Source organism: Parambassis ranga, chromosome 21 (genome assembly GCF_900634625.1).
Source record: "Parambassis ranga chromosome 21, fParRan2.1, whole genome shotgun sequence".
Lineage (NCBI taxonomy): Eukaryota > Metazoa > Chordata > Actinopteri > Ambassidae > Parambassis > Parambassis ranga.
In genome coordinates this window covers 10,835,416-10,852,874 of record NC_041041.1, presented here as the reverse complement: position 1 = coordinate 10,852,874, position 17,459 = coordinate 10,835,416, and the positions used below count along the sequence as shown (strand labels likewise).

The following is a 17,459-nucleotide window of genomic DNA, read 5'->3' as shown; positions in this document are numbered from 1 at the left end:
TGACTTAGTGATCTCCAACCTGCTGAAATGCACATGGGACAGATAAGGAATGATTTCGTGCTGCAGTGACAGGGGTGGCTTCTTCTTCTTCTTTTTGCTAAAATCGAATGTTTTGCACTGTGCATGCAGATGATTGGCACTATGTGTGTTTTTACATTCACCTTCCTTAACAAGCTTCTCTGCCATTTTACAGGCAACCAGTGGGACTAGTGGGACACACATTCTCATGAAAAATCCCACATTCAGTCAGGACTAAAACTCAAGGTTACATTTCTGCTAACATATGGACTTACTGCAACTTATTCAACGGAACATATGATCGTACTGCCTGATGTCATCTGAATATGGGATAGATACTCTATCGACGCAATAGTCGAACTAAAGAGGTAGTCAGGGGACGGTGGATGGGTTAGGCATTGAAAACAAGGTCAGGGTTTAGGTAAAGTATCACAAGACACACAAATTCATAATAATAAACGTTTCACAATGAAAAATGCTTTACTGTTCCCCACCCCCATGAACACACAGAAATACTGCATGACAAAATAACATACTCCATTCACACAGCCAGAGGAGGGCGTCAGATCCACACACTGTTTTTAATTACCCGGCACAACAACAGCTCTATCAAACCGGCCAAGTTAACACCTCAACAGCATTGTTTAAGTTAAAATTTCAGCCTGTCATGGTGCTCAAATGTTAATGGGCAACACTAGTCAGGCAACAAATGGCAAAGCAACATCTGCTCAGAGATTAGTTCAGTCCTAACAGAAACCTTTCTGTCTGCCTGGAGAATATTTTCTAAGGTTTTATAACACTGTGTGTTTTCTGTGTCTGTTTTGTTTTATCCATATACAGTAAGTGTTACAGAACCTTTGGACTAATGACTGGATACCAGGTAGCTGCTGCTGGTTGTGGACTTTGGTTTTCCAGCAGCAACATGTTGACAGGGTTCAACAGACAGAGAGAAGCAGAAGGCAGAAAGTCAAGAGTTAATTATATCTACAAAGATGAAAGGGGAGCTATAATTTGTTTTCAATTACAGCTTTTCCGTTTGAAATAGGATTTGAGAAAACAAACATTTTGCTTAAAATCAGATTATACAACTGATAATGGAAAACGAGAATAAAGCACTTTGTGTAACCCTAACCCTGTTAGGAAGGTCACAGAGTTGTGGTTCAAAGTTCAATGCATTCGGCTAACTGAGACCATTACGGAAACTTGAGGCTCTATGTCTCACGACGGCCGAGATGCTAACACTAGCACTGCATTAGGGCCTGAATTGTATATTCTCCCTTTTCTCTCTCTATCACCGGGAGCTTTGCAAAGTCAAGAAGACATGTGTGAATCTGTTTTATTTGTGTCCATTAAAAAATGTAAGCTATGACAGACTTGTACCATTATGACTCTAAGGTCTCGCCTTGTTTGTGTCGTGCTCTCGTTGTTACATGCAGAAAAAAATGTGAACTCTGTATTTCACAAAGGAGACAAAAAGAACCAATAAAACTACACTAAATTGAACTGCACAAAAACTTGTTACAAATGTCAAATTAAAAGCTCCACTTCTTATCTTTAATGCGCCTCGGAGCCTGACAGTCTGTTGTGCCTTTATCCCCCTCTTTGGACTTTAAAATCTCCATTTCTCTCAGAGCTTTGCGGGCGTGTGCTCTGACAGAATGTCAGGCAATTAAACAGTCATGGCTCATTGAGCTGGAGGTGGGCCCGCTCCTCCAGGCTCCTCTATAGGCTACAGAAGAAATGAACACAGGCACTCCCAGACATCCCTTGCTCATTCTTTGACTCGCAAACTTAGCGGTAAATCCAGACAAGAAGTTCTTATCAAAGGACACTTTAAACTATTGTCAGCTTTCAGAAAGGCTGTGCAGTGTCACTGTCATGGGTAATTATCCTGTGGCAGAATGTAAACGAGGACAGTGTGTGGGACAACAAAGATGTGTGCTCATGCGAGGGACCCAGTCATGTCCCCGCTGCCGGATAAACACATAAATGCTGTCACCATGGCTGCTTGTAAAGACACAGAGGTATTAAAAATCATAACTCGAAGGTTCAAAGACAACATTTATACTGAGAGAAAGCTTCAGGTAACGCTGGAATCACTCTGCTCTACTGTCTTCAGTGACCTGAGCCGCTGTTGGTTTAGGTTTTTTTTTATATTTTCGGATCATTTTGAAAAGAATTTTAGCAGCATACTGAGGTACAGTGCTGCCGTATTAACATATGGTAGAAGGCAATCATCAGCTTCATGAATAACAATGTGTAATAATTAAGTGACTGGGCTGGTCTACAGCCGCAGACCACCTGTTTAGTTCAATGACCTGCGGTAAGTTTCAGGCTTCATTCAGCAGCTCAACAAGCCAATATTCTTACAATAGTTGACAGAAAAATCCTTTTATTTTCCTCTGAGTTTGTAATTGTCAGGAAATCTAATAAAATATACTAATATTACCTCATGTGCATGTTCTGAGGCAGCATTGTTATGCTGCACTCTGAGCATATTCTCTGCCCTGTGTGTGTCTGTAATGGTGACAGTCACCATGACGGCTGTGGGGCTTCGACAGAAATACATTCAACTAAATCTCATAATGGAAAAATGTACAAATGTAAGGTCATAACTAGGACACTCATGCATCTACATGTCCTTGTTGTGCCTTTGCTTACTTGCTGATGTTAATAAGCAGGGCTGTGTTTGACAGCTGGAGGTATGTTTCCACACAAAATGAGCTCAACAAACACAATCACAATTGCTCGAGTATGACTTTTACAGGAGAACAAAAAAAAGAACAAACAAAACTTAGCTGTTTAATTTACTGTATAATCAGGTGCTGTTTTTAATAAGCACTCAGAGAATGCTTAGATTTAATTTATGAGATGAAACAGTGCATGTCTAGAGAGGGCTACTCATAAATGCCATAATAATCTATGGTGGTAAAAGAGAAGCAGCTAAATTAACAAATTACAACAAAGCTATAAAAGGCCTTCTGTCATGATGCATGCAGAAAACATAATATGAACTGTATGCATGTATCCAGTCCAGGTGCTGTATGTATCCAGACTCATATTTATTTAAGAGAATTTATAAAGCTCTGCAAAAAAGAAAATATGCAAATAGAAAAAAAAGTTTCTGGAGGAGTTCCTGAGACATTGCATTCACAAAGCGTCCTTTGACCAACAAATATAATCACTTCATCTCGGAGTTGAACTAACTTTGAATATATATAAAATAAAATAAAAAAAAAAACTCCAGCAAAGAGAGTAGCTTAGTGTCAGCAGACTAAATCTGTGATTACAGCAGGAAAACAGAGAGGAGCAGGTGAAGAGACAAATACTTCCATCTGGAGTCAGTCACAACCAGAGCCGCGTTAATATTAATCAAATTGTCTAACACATGATGTGATGTTGATGTGGCTGTAGCCATTTATAAATTAGAAGCTGTTGGTTCAGTATTATGGAAGTTGTCAGCGTTGTTATCTCAAGTGTCCACATTTCTGTTCAGATGCATATTTTAATCAACACAGTGACAGAGCAGTTAAGCCCCGCCCACAAACAGTTCATCGCTCTCCAATGACTTTGTGTTGCATAAAGTTTCTCCTGGTTGTTTCTGTCTTCTAGCATCTGCATCACAGCTGAGCAACAACATGTCCCATTAAAAGCCAGTAGTGAAGGATCCAATGGGTTGATCCTATTCCACGATTCAATCTACGATCTTGTTCCATCACATGTGAGTCAAATGTAGCTATGAAGGTTGCTAATCCTCATTTAACAGCACTGGGTGTGAGATTAGCCGCAGGAATTATGCTAGTGTTACAGCCTTTAGTTGGATATTACGATGATGTGTTTTTCCCCTCAAGTGGTGACATGTTGTACGTCCACAGTCTAATAATATGCAAAAGAAAAAGAATGACAAAATCTGTGGAAAGAGGTCTCCCGAGCTTAAACAATAGATCGAGCCAACAGATGAGCCAAACCCCCACATATTTGCCTCTGCAGCCCATTACAGAAATGTCACACTTTGTGCAGACAGATTGCCTCCGCGTTGATTCCTCGGGCATGCTGATATTTTCTGCACATGTAAACTGGTTTAGTTATGGTGTGTCAAAAAAAAATATTGTGGGATGCTGTACTCTTAGCAGGCTAATTGCCCAGTTATTCAGGGGCAGAAGTTGGAGCCCCCACGTCACTATGACATTATAAGCAGTTGCTGTCTGTAACCAGCTCCTCACAGCTCTCCCCCTCTGTCAGCTATGACAGAGCAGGTCATCAGCTGATTGGCTGGGTTTCCTCGAGGAGTCGACTCTATTAGCGACAGCAATGAGGGTCTTGGACTAGGATGAGTCTCGGAACAGATCCGTCTTCCCGGATCTCAGAAGGCACGGCGTGTTTGCGGTGTATTAAACTGAACTGTAAAACACTGCGTTTAACAACTGACACTTTGATGCCACCACATTATCAAGCTCAGAAAGCTTCATGTGTCAGACCTACTAATAAATCACAGGAAGGATATCAATGAGAATCCCATGTGAGAGAATGAGACTTTGCCACTGAACACACCAGGTGCTGCTTATCGCTGGGATTTACACGTGCTTACTGAAAATCTCTACTGCTTAGTACACAGTGAGCGAGCATCTCCATCCACCCAATATTAATGCATCGTTTTTGCTTCCTGCTTTAATGCACAAAACAAAACTGAGGGAGGAGGAAAAAACAACAGGAGGATAAAATGTTAAACCTTACACTGTGTTGCATCGCATTCCAAACAATCCTCTGGTTTGCAGCATAAAGGCAGGGAAACAGAAAGTCTTCATTAATTCAGTGTAGGTGGAAGAAAATCATTGATGGACATGCATAGCTGAAAAGGCAGCGGCTGTACACCAGACATCAAAAATGCACAGAGAATGAATTAGATGGTGCAAAAACATAATTAGTGCTGGGTGAAACAAATAGCTCATTTATTGTTGTGAGATTTCAAGAGCCAGATGGTAAAAAAACAGACTGCTTTTCAAATTATGGGCACATTAGCTAAATAACCTCTTATTAACCGGACACAAAGACATCTGATTTAAGCATGTTTTTAACACTGTGAGGCTGCCAATCAAAAAAGATTCAGTAGTTTTGGTGCCTTCTAAGGGTCAATAAGACAAAAATACATTTGATTGGATTTGTTATATAAATAGCTAGCCAAAACATTTGAAAAGGATTCACTTTGATAAGAGCTAGAGGGGAGAAAGGAAGGGCACCGTGGCTGCAAAGGTAATCCATGATGAGAACTGTCTCTCAGCTGAATTGGACTGTCAGCCCCGTGTTAACCTTTACCCTGATGCAGCATTTTAGGTTTCAAGGTTGTTTGAGATGGAAATCCATGTATCAAGATTCTATCGAACTAACATACAGATAATCTGACAGAAAATAAAGGTTTGCTTTAGAGCAACAATTGATATGGTCAGCCTCACAAAAATCCATCCGTCTCCTTTCATCCCTTTCTTTTCTGTTTGCCAAGTGCACGGAGATGAGAAAGGGCACTGAACGCAGCGCATCACACCTTCCACTGCCCTCTTGGGGTAAAGCTGTTGATTCGTTAACAAACACAAATCGATAGAGGGGCTTGAATGGAGGACAAAGTACAAAGAATTAATTTCCGGCTCCAAGGGGCTTACGATGGCAAATCACCAGCTTTAATCAACGGTGTCAAGTCAGAAAGACAAATGATGTTTACACTGAAGCAGTGTCTCGCCTGAAAAAAGCAGCATTGGCTTTTGTGTCCTTACCAGTCTGTCTAGGCTTGTGCCAGCTGCAGTGGTAGGCCGCTCCTCTGGGCTGTAGGGCCTGAAGCGGGCGCTGAACACATCCGAGAGACCACGAGCAGACCTAGTGATTCCTGCGGGTTTTGGCTGACCGCAGCCTTGAAAAACCTGCAATTACAAAAACATGGGCACCCAACAGTCAGCGGTTTAAAGCTGGATGCAGAATATAGGGGGGGAAACATGCTGTTTTGTTAAGGTCTTGTGAAGCATTCTCCCCACACTGCCGGTGTGACACTGCTCTACGTCAACTCGAGGTAACCACGTTGATAGGTGATTCAGCTAGGAGCTGTGACCAATGCTATTTAAGATGGCAGAGTTAAGGTTTTACAGGCTTTTGGGGGAAAACACCACATATACTTAAACCATAAACAAAACTGCATCTGTTGCATGGGAAAGCCAACTGAGCATTTAGCTTTGAATGGGAACTGGCATCTAAATCTGTGTAGGCAGAAAAATATTCTTCACAACCACCTACATTTTTTTTTTTTGCTTTCTGACTACAATTTTGTGGGCAAAGAAAAATGCAGTAAAACACAGGAAACACATTAACTACTGTTAGTTGAACTAAGATTATCTGACCAAATTGAAACATATAATTCAAATACAAGGCCTAAACTTGGACATAATTAGAACGTGTCGTACTGCACACCTTCAACACAGCCCAGCATGACTTTCAGCAAACTCCTTTTTTTTTCCCTCCACTTTATGAAGAAACAGAAGAAGAAGAAGCTGCACTTCAACAGCCTGTCTAAGGTGTTACTTGTGTTCTTTGGGAAATACACCTAATTGACATACCCTGTAGGAGACCTGTGCACTGTTATCTTGCATATACATGATGGCCTCTGAAATCTTGACATCAATAGGTTCCATGACAGATTCAATGTTGAAAGGTCCCTCCAGCCTCTGTGCAACCAGCAGCATGGCATCTGTCATAACACAGGCAGAAAGAAAAGAGAGTCTGGTGTCAGGAGGGAGGTGTGCAGGAGTGCAATGGGACACACAGCATGAAGCACTCTTCAACACACCTCTCAGTGGTCAAGCACTCACATGCAAAAATAACAACCTTCAATATTGCAATTAACTACTGTTAATGCATTTAGAAAATGACTATACTGGAATGTAAATGACAATTAGCTGCCTGATGTCCGCCTGAATGTGATGTGTACAATTACTGTAGGGCCACGACAGAGAGAGAGAGAGAGAGAGAGCAACTTAAGGAAATAAGGAAAACATCTAGTCACATAGTTTTACCGCTAAATTTAGAAATTCACCACAAAAAGCAGAGAAAACACGACCATCAAGAACATGCAAACCATTTCTGTGCTACAGTTCAGTCTGCTGCTTTCCATTTGTGATGTTGTCTGCTGCTGTCACAGTCTGTCTGTTTTTTAAAGTCTAAAGTACATGTATGCAACACAGGGGTTTTATATATATATATATGTTGTTATCATTTTTTTTCCTAACGGTGAAGTGCTATTTGCATCCCTAGTGGAAAAGCCAATGAGTGTGCAGGTACACAGCACTGCATAGATGAGCACACACTAATGCTCTTCACATCCTGAGTGATACAGCTCAGCAGAGACATCCGAGCATTTGGGTGCCTGTAGTCAACAGCTTTCTTACTCTGCCTTATTCCCCTGTAATTAAAATTAACTAAAGACTGAAAATAGAACCTTTACAAACATATAGGTCCACATTAACTTTCAGTTTTATAGACAGCCTCTCTGTGCTGATCCATTCTACACATTGCCACATGCCAAATGTTATTACTCAATGCTAACTAATGTTGTCCTTTTATGTCATTTAAGGAACAAAATAATTCATCAGTCCATGAGTTATTAAATAAACAATAACTACCACCCTTCTTGCTACACATTACGCTCCTTCTCCTCTCAGACCAAACACACTTATGAAGCATGAAAGCTTCTTGAGGCAAATTCAATTTGTATGTAGAACAACTCAATCAAGTCAACTAAATGTGGTTATGCAGTGAATACAGCTGATGAGTCATTGATTTAATAGAACTTTTGAAAGCCAAGCACTTATTTACATCCGCTGCGACAAAGGTCAACTGCTCATTAATATTGTGTGGACAAAAGCCAGAAGGCTTCGTTGAATGCGAGACACTTGCCATTATCATCTCCACTTGTTTTCATCACTTTCAATTAATACCTCTGATAGCTTTAAAAAAAAAGATGCAGTCAAAATATTTCATATGTACCACTGTGAATGGTGCATATTTCACAGTAGCTCAAACTAATTAGGCGAACGCTGTTGCCCTTTAGAGGCTAAGTGAGTAAATTGATATTAGCATGAAAGAGTGCTAATGTTCTCAACCCCACAGGCCCTTTATATTAATGTGCCCTGGTCTGTAAAATGGCAGGTCTGAGTTTGAATGGCATGCCATAGGGAACTGGACATCAGCAAACCACTAACCCATAACTGAGCAAGTCCCAGATCTGGAGACGGAACTTTAGACAGTCTGACAGGACAGGTTTCTCTATCCACAGACCTCCCAAGACAAGACCTCACCAGCAGGCTGTCATAATGACTCTACAATTACCTCCTAACTGAATAAGGTCATCCTGTCATTTAGAGGCTGTGGAAACAATGACATGATCCCGGCTTCAGTTTATTCCATCTGCACCAAAATGCACCAAGTAGTTTTTTTTTATTAAAGAAGATGTATTTCTTTTGGCTTTCTGTTTCAACCACTCATACATCCACACACTCTCACATGTATTTCTAAGCTATGAATAATCCAACAAACAAATAAAAAGGCCCTAATTACAAAAACACGAGACAAATGCGTGAAACAAACACATATAAATGACACTTCAGGTCTTTGATAGCAGACCTGTCCAGCTTTTTTTTTTTCTTTTTTTTAATTCTGCTGGGACCCAAGATCACTAATGGCAGAGAGGGAGAGAGAGAGGGAGGGAAAAGAAAAGCAGAGAAACATTAGCTCAGCCCTGGCTCCATTTCCTTTCCAATTATGTCAAAGTCTGAGCCTTTGAAGAGCTCTTGTGTTTGTTTACACAGAGAATTGCAAATAGCCTGTGATGCTCGCTGAGATCTTAATACACAGATTACATCAGTGCCAAATGTTTTTTTTTTCTACAGCCATATGGTCTATAAGAGCCTATAACACCTGCATGGGTAGACAAAAGAATATAACAAGATTCATGTTTATTAGGATGGATTTTTTTCTGAAAGATAATTCAAATGTAGCATTGCCACACAGACTGCTATTTAGTATGATACACTATAATATGATGTTAATTCATTCAACTGCCTCAGGTATGTCTGCATACAAAACAAACACACGTAAAAAGAATATCTGAATTCAAGCTTAAAAACTGTCAAGTGCAAAAAAATGTAGGTCAATGGAGCCGACTGGGAACAACTCATATTTCATAATAAAAAGAGAAGAGCAGAGAGCGCCTGCAGCATCAGAGACGATGGCAATCTTACCCAACAATGGAGACTTATCTGCGACTTATCAGATGGGCTCAACAAACAGAGAGCCGGGAAGTTTGTCTTCATACATAGCTGAGAGGAAAGCAGGAAGAGAAAAGAAAGGAGAGAGCAGGAGAATGAGAGGTGGCGTTGATGGGGTTGGGTAAGGCCAGGGTACGGCTTTGTCCCAGAGGAAGAGGGGCTCCTGTGCTCTGCATGTGGAAAAAAATCTCCTACCTACATGGAGAATTAATGACTCTCATTTATAAGGAGTGCATGAAGTCCAATCCACTGTGGCATAGCTGCCACTCTGAGCCAAATTCTCCCTGCATCATTATTGCAGAGCTGTGATAGGCCACTGGCCAGCCACAGGAAATATTGTTATCATCACGACACAGTCATGCAAAAAGACAAGCCTGTCCTAGTCTGAGCCCAGCAACAACTTACTGGACAGATCCACGGAAACCTAAAAGACCTCCTGCTGCGAGGCCACAGCGTGATCCAAATACTTTGAGGTTAAAGTTTGTGATTTGAAACATGCTGATTTGTGCTGTCTTGGTTAACAGCTAAAAAAAAAGGAGGGGGTAATATTACTCTGGGCTCTGCCTCTTTATCGAGATTGATGTCCACTTAAATTCAGGCTATGTCAGCCAGCGGCAACCTCCAGCAGACAAGGACAAATAAGGAAAGTGAACAGACCCATCTATGGGTCTTTGCCTGTGAAGAGTTCCACAGGATGAAAAATGACTCGAGCGTAATTTGGATTCTGTAAAGCATAGCTCATCTGTGGTTCAGTCAACCAACTAATAGTGCTATGAAACGGTGTAAAAATGGAAAAGAAGAAAATGCATGGACACAATTTGTCCTGATCAAAACAGAAGTCCTTGAACACACACACACACACACACACACACACTGACCACATAACTTTGGTTATGTGGCACACTCAGATGATCAAAAACTAATTTCTCCTATTGATCCTTAAAAAATGTTTCAAAATAATTATTTATTTTTTTAAATTAATAACCCTCGAGTTGGATTTTCTCCATGTTTACCATCAACAAACTGGCAGACGTCTTCTTTACCAACTGAAAATGAGAGTGTTTTTCATCTGGTGTACTAAAGGAAAGCATCCTGCACTGATACAAACAGCACAGTGTGACTTACGAGTTAATCAAAACTTAAAATACCCAGTTACATATTATAACTCAGGAATCAGTCTTCGGTTGTAGACAGTGACACACTTTGATACATGTACTTTGATATATGTGGAAAAAAATATTTGTCTGAGCGTAACAAAATTTTCACCATATAAAATATATATTAAAAAAAAGTCCACTGCAGATATAGCAAACGACTTATCATCAGCCAAATAATAGCATCTACTGTAATTTTAAGTAAACAATAGCTTCCTCCCAAATTTCAAACATCAATTTAACATCACCTAGAGCAGTGTTTGCGAACCCCCGTCTCTTACACTTCTCTGGTCTCTGTATCTCGCACAGCAGAGTTCGCCCCAATACGCGCAGACACAAAGTCCGCTGGCACAGACGAACTATGACTTATTATATTACCGTAAATTAATAATAATTTTCGTACCAACAAAGTGAAATTGGATCGTGACGTCTATGATTACTCGAAATGATAAATGTTTAACATGTCAGCAACAACAACAACAACCCTTTACAAAACCCTCAAAGGAGCTAATCTCTTTCATAAAAGTTTGACTGCGGCATGTGAACAACGCTCCTCATTTGCATAACGTTCATCTCCACTAGCTCCTCTCGACTCGCTGCTTTACGTCACAGTTTCAGAACACAGAACACTGCGTTTCTTTCCCTCCGCAGGCATTTCCTTGGCAAAATTTAACAAATTTCGTTGGTCTTTATTTCTGAAACTTGAGCTGCATTTTATAATGTAGCGGCAAAGGTCTGGAAATGCAAATATTTTTCCATACCCTAATTTCCCTTTTCCATACTTTTTCAGACCTGGAAAACACTAAATTCAAATTCCATATTTTTCCATACTTTTCCATACTGCGTACGAACCCTGGGCCTACATAGAGTAGCTTTGACCACATGTTCACGGTTAGAATTTCTCCAGACTGTTCAAACCATCATGACTTCTTCAGTGAGTTGTCTCATGAACTGCTGGATGGATGGCCATAAAATGTGGTAAACATTTTCCTCTTTTAGGAATAAATAATGATCAGGTAAAATGTCAATGACTGACCAACTGTACTAAGGATAGTGATCAGCTGTGGGTGATTGATAATTAATGCTAATGCTATGCTAAATGGCTAAATTGAAGTGGGGAAGACAGTTAATGATCCCCTAGCTCAGTCATTGTACCGTACAGTAGCATTTTACCTCACCAACACTATTGTGCCTTTAAGCACCAGAGACCCACTCTTGTTGTCGTACTTAAGATTAAAGCCTGAAGCATTCATCATCATTCTTTTTCCATTACTACCCTACAACGGAGAGATATCAGCACTCTAAACACTAAGGAAGTCTTCTAATGTATAAAAGCCATAAACTGGAGCAGCACTGATACTGCCCTGCACCATGAGATAAACTAAGCAGCATAATCCAATAATGAGCGGTTCATCGTCAGATCATGTTACTAATGGGGTTGGCGATGTCATGGAATTTCAGTTTGTTGACAGGAGTGTTTGTATTATTTCGCCCACAAACGTCCCCTCCTCCTGTCAGCACTCTTGTTTGCACTTTGTTAAAGCCTTGTGTTACACAGCACATCACGACCACAAATCTCAGATGTGATTTGGACAGGCTTTCCTGCCCAAAACACACATCATTTCTATCTCTTCACAAAATTCTTCCTCTTTCTCTTTCTGCAGATTCAGAATTGCACAGGTGGGCAGTGACTCTGTAATTAAATCCACTCAGCCAACATTTTCATGTAAGAGCGAGTGATTAGAACAGCAAATAGCTATAAAACAGAACGTAAATGAATGTTGTCGCTGCAGATGCCCATGAACATAAAACTTTACAATGTCCCCCTGCAGAGACAGGGCAGCACCGGAGAAATGATGTAGAAGAGTGATACAGGCGGGAGGGGGTCAAGAGAACAGAGTGAGCGGTGAAAGTCCAAGGTACAGCCTGTCCCCGCCTAGTTGAACATTTGAGGTGACTGAAATGATCAGGAGGTGTGGATGAACCACACACATGGACGCCGCCTGGTCTGATGGGTGTTGTTTTTCTGCTGTCAGATGGGCGTAAAAGACATGAAAGCATGGACCCAGGGTCCAGGCAGCTGGTGGTATTATAGTGTGTGGATAGCACCATCTGAGTAAAAGATTTAAGGAAGTTCCAAAATCCAGTACGAGCAAGGCGTGCCTAGATGATAAAATCCTAGTTCACAGTTTTCTTACAAGTGGAAGGATTATCTGTATTTACACAGCAAAGCGGCAATTAAAATGTTTAAAGGTTTATATTATTATATCAAATGTCACTTGGTGGTAAATAACTTCTTTTAATGTAGTCATTGACTTCTCTGCTATCCAACAGACTTCTTTATTAGCCTCCGGGTCCATCCTGAACTCTGTATCATCACGGATTTATTAGAAAATGGAAAACAGAACACCGCCTAACATCTGCTGCCTGTACACCGGATTGAAACTCTGAGCGCCTGAACTCTTGCAGGCAGTCAAACATAGCCACAGGTCTTTATATTTAGTTGGCATTTCAGCTGCCTGAATCAGAAATGCCAACAAGAAGGAGGTAAGTTTAATTGATGAATATGTAGCCTTCACGGTGTGATGAGTAAAGTCTCTTCTGTTAGCACTTAGTGCTTGCTCTGTGGTCTCCATTGAGAGGATGGTGTAGTGATTTAGAACAGCTCTGCCTAAAAGCTATTTCACTCACACCTCAGTAGTTCAATGGATTTATAATGGTTGTCTGTGTCTAATTACAGTGGCTTGTTTCAGCACTTGCCGACAAATGGCTAAGAAAACCTGCAGTTGCAACATAGCAGGTTCAGATGTTTATACAGAGAACACCTGTAACTATAATGACACTGGTCCTGAAGCGATCACTTACTGATAACCAGTTAAAGACTTCGCCACAGTCCGCCTGCAGCGTAAACTTCCTGTTGTTCACATTGGTTGCTTAGCAACAAGTCTAGACCAGGAAATAATCACCTGTAAAACAACAGGTACACTCCTGATCTTTGTGTTGACTGAATTTTTCTTTTTAGCTTCTTCTTGCCTAAGTAATGCTAAATGAAATCCACTGGTGAAAAAAATCCATAATGATTTACAAACATGTGCAGTATGAAAGGGTACACTTGGCATTCAATCCAAGATAATCTAACTCTGGTTGTCACATCCAGCGCACATTTGTCACCAAATCAAGGAATCTTGGCCAATCTCTGCAACACACACGTCAATCAGCACTCCTGTTTCACTGATTTAGTGGCGACTGAAGTAAATTTTATTTTATTTTTTTAAGTAACTGCATCACATGAATCAGTGTTTTGCAGAGGAAAAGGGAATCAATGGTCTTTTATTTTGGCAGATTAACCAGTGTTAAGAAAAAAAAAAAGGATTACAGGCATGATGCCTGATGTTAATACTATGATCATTTTATATAGGAGGTATTTCTGTGGCAGTCACCAGCTATCAGGGACTCATTTGTGTAACTGTACATCCACACACAGCATCATTGCTGGAGGATACGCTGCAGCTCTGTCAGTACACTTTCTCTCTCTCTCTTCCACTCGCCCACTCACATGTCCTCTGTCTCGCTCTTCTTTTGTCAGATCAGAAAACTGAAACTGAAAACTTGGTTCAAACAGCGGCAATGCTGAATTTAATTTCAGTAAACAACACCTCTGCATGTGTGAGCCATGATCATGATGGGGGTGGTGGTGGTGGGGGGGGGGGGGGGGGTAGGGTTCATCATGTCAGACATGCTGCGCTGTGTGTAACCTGCATCACTGCTGGTGTGAAAGGGGCTCAGAGAGGTGGAAAATGTGAATTATACCGGTATTTTGAGTTTATTCTGGTAAACTACAGAAAGTATTTGTGCGCTCTGACTGTAAGCCATGTGTGCTGTCCACTCACAATGTGTTAGAGAATTCTAAAGATTTTTATATTTTATTCATGAGGAATTCCTCACAAAGGAAAGGGTATGTCTCTGTCTTGAATTTTAATAAACTGGTTGTGGCTGGCTCCAGTTACCAAGTGAAACAAATCACCTAATTAAAAAGAAATGAGCTGATAGAATCGATGCAGATTACTTCTCTCCAGAGAGACCAGCCGGTAAACACCAGTGAGAAAAAAAAAACTGCAACTAAGAATGACTTTAGGCCAATGACAAGTTGAAACAAGCAAAAGAAAAGGTTCCATCACAGATATGAGCTACACATCAATACAAAAAATGATAATGATACGTTGGGTGTTAACTGCAGAGCACAACATTTATCACTGCTGTGTGTGACTGATATTTAAACGACCTGAGAGATAGAAAACATCAATTTGTGCAGACAGGCTGATAAATAACATCAAAAATGCTCAAAAACAGCCTTCCTCTGAACATCTTTCAACAGAAAAGAATACCTAACCGGTAAAAATGCAAACACAAAGACGAGTAAACACCATCAACACGATGTCTGTCTCTGAAACAGATAATGATCAATACGTCCCAGAGAGACTGGCATATGGATCCTTATTACAGCCAGTGTTGTTCTCAGGTGCGGGGAACAGACTGACAGCTGTTCATCAGGCGCTCCGTGCTTCAGCTAATTCATATAATTAAAATCTAATCCCACTCTTAATCTCATCTGCCTTTTAAAATGCATGTTTAGTATAATAACTAGAAAACATTAATTTATGAAACAAATTTGCAATAAATGTACTGAAGGGATGAATGCGCCGCTATAATAACTGCTTAAAGCTCCATACTGTAGTTGGAAATTTTTTTTTATTTTTAAATTCATAATTAATGCACTGCGCAAGTTGTCTTTAGGAGCAGAATGGAGAGAGGTCAGCAAGGATTTGTCCTCCAGTGGGAACCAATGGATTAGAGGCTGGCTACTCAGCAGAGCCCATTTAATCCACTGTATGATTTATTCAGATTCAATTTATTCATTGTAACATTAAGGAAGAAAAATGACATTCACAAGCTCAATGTTTATTAAGACAACAGGTATCTTTTAGCTGCTGCACAACCAGCATTACACAGCATTTAGTAGCAGCACTGAGGCTGCAGTTTGTAATATTAATGAGGTGACCCCATGATGACTAAAGCTCCAAGAACAGCATCTTTCCAATTAATGTAAAATGGGAATTTGACATTGGACTTTTAGAGCCTACTGGTGTTATAGATTTAATTTCTTGGTCAGATTTTATTTGCTTGTCTAATTAATCCCATGCTTAAGGGCACACACACACACACGTATATTTATTTATATATATATATATATATATATATACACACACACACACAAGGACACGATCAAAGTTTGTTTGCAAGTTTACAAGATCTCCGATTGAGATGCATATGCATCCAGTCTGTCGACTGAATACAAATAAAGATCTATGCTGGTGATTTTTTTCCCCTTCATCATTTATCATTACGTACGTGCCTAAAAAAATGAATCATTATTTTCAAAGAAACATCAAAGTAGGTCATCAGAAAACTGAGAAACTTCCACCTGTTATTTTTCTTTTCTTGTGACACTGTAGCAGAAAAATGGCGAATGAATTCAGAGACATTTATAAACGTTTCTGAGGAATTTAAAGCAGTGTAGCTGCTCCTCACACACGCACACACACACACGCACACATACGTTTTAGTTTGCCTTTTAGCAAAGCCATAACAGCGCCTTTCTGCCTCACACTCACATCGTGAATAAATGTAGGTAAGGTCTTCTGAACTTCTGTTTTTTTACTTTTTTTTTTCTGTCACAGGTTTGAATTTATTTAATCAGAGGGTGTTATTTTCTGCAGTGTTGTGGGGGAAAATGGTTACTATCAGGACCATAGCCTCAAGGTTTTAAAGGATTTTTCCCTCTTTGGTTGGATTAGTTTCCCCCTTTCCAATATCTTGTCTTCACTGGTCAGTGGAGCCTGTATATGATGTTGGTCTGAATGGATGCCACAAGAATCAAGATGAATATCATCGCTGCCGGTCTCCTCCAGCTCTGTCAGGCTCTCAGGTGTTTTTCACCCAGTTCCATTCAAGCACAGCTTCTTCTTTTTTTCCTTTCTCAGTAACAAGAATGCATTCATACTACACATTTATTTGGCATAACATATTACCTTAATTTGTCTGTCTAGGCCTCCCTGACAATTTAACAGAAAGGGCCAAGTCAATACCTGTTTTTGTGGTAAGACTTCAGGCTAATTGAAAATCTTTCTTTCTATAATGAGCATGAAATGTCAGAGCCAAAAGATATAGAACTGGCATTTAATCTGCACCAGGGAATAATAATCCAATTGACACAAGATCGGATAAAGACAGAGTGACTGTGGCTGCAGGATTAGTGGCAGAAATGCTAAACTGTCAGATTCAAGGAGCCATGTTCAAATGTTCTTATGTTCTGGGGTTAATGACAACAGAAGCTGGACTAAAGTATGCTAGCTCGGCATTTATAAGTGGAAAGCAATCACTATATGTTATCTATCTATCTATCTATCTATCTAGAATTTTGTCATTAAAGGATCAGCGTGTAGAAATTACTGCCATCTAGTGGTGATGTTGCAAATAACAAACAACTCATGTCAAATCTTTTCTGCTTGACATGAATTCTAATAATTAATAAAAACCTATTTATGAATATTACATTCAGTTTCCTGTGTAAAACCTGCACAGAGGTACCAATGTGAACCATTACGTGATACCACTGAGCTGCACGGTGCTGTGCTCTATGATTGCAGGGTGTCTGGGACAGACTTCCTACAGGTTTATAGCTAGACTTGGGATCATTCACTGCCACTGTTTTGAAAACAAATCAATAAAAAGGATAAAAAAACAGTGGGAGGCAAAAATCTGGTCAGTATGAGCAGGAAGGTTGAGGCATTTTCTCGGACTTTCACCAAACGCTATAATAAGTTTCAGCATCAACACCACCACCACCACCGCCACCCCCAGAAAAGGTCAACTGCCTGAAAGAATGTTTACAATGCTCAGCTGATATGCAGCTGAACACATGTTC

General features: G+C 40.2%; 1 protein-coding gene across 1 annotated transcript in view; it reads right to left on the bottom strand.

Moving 5' to 3' along the window:
- LOC114426304 (glypican-6-like) overlaps positions 1-17,459 on the bottom strand; it is a 69,350-nt gene that overhangs the window by 15,732 nt on the left and 36,159 nt on the right. The window contains exons 5-6 of the mRNA XM_028393612.1: positions 6,615-6,745; positions 5,784-5,927 (exon numbers count right to left, since the gene is read on the bottom strand). Of these exons, the coding sequence (XP_028249413.1) occupies positions 5,784-5,927; positions 6,615-6,745 (275 nt within the window). The remainder of the gene's footprint in view (positions 1-5,783; positions 5,928-6,614; positions 6,746-17,459) is intronic.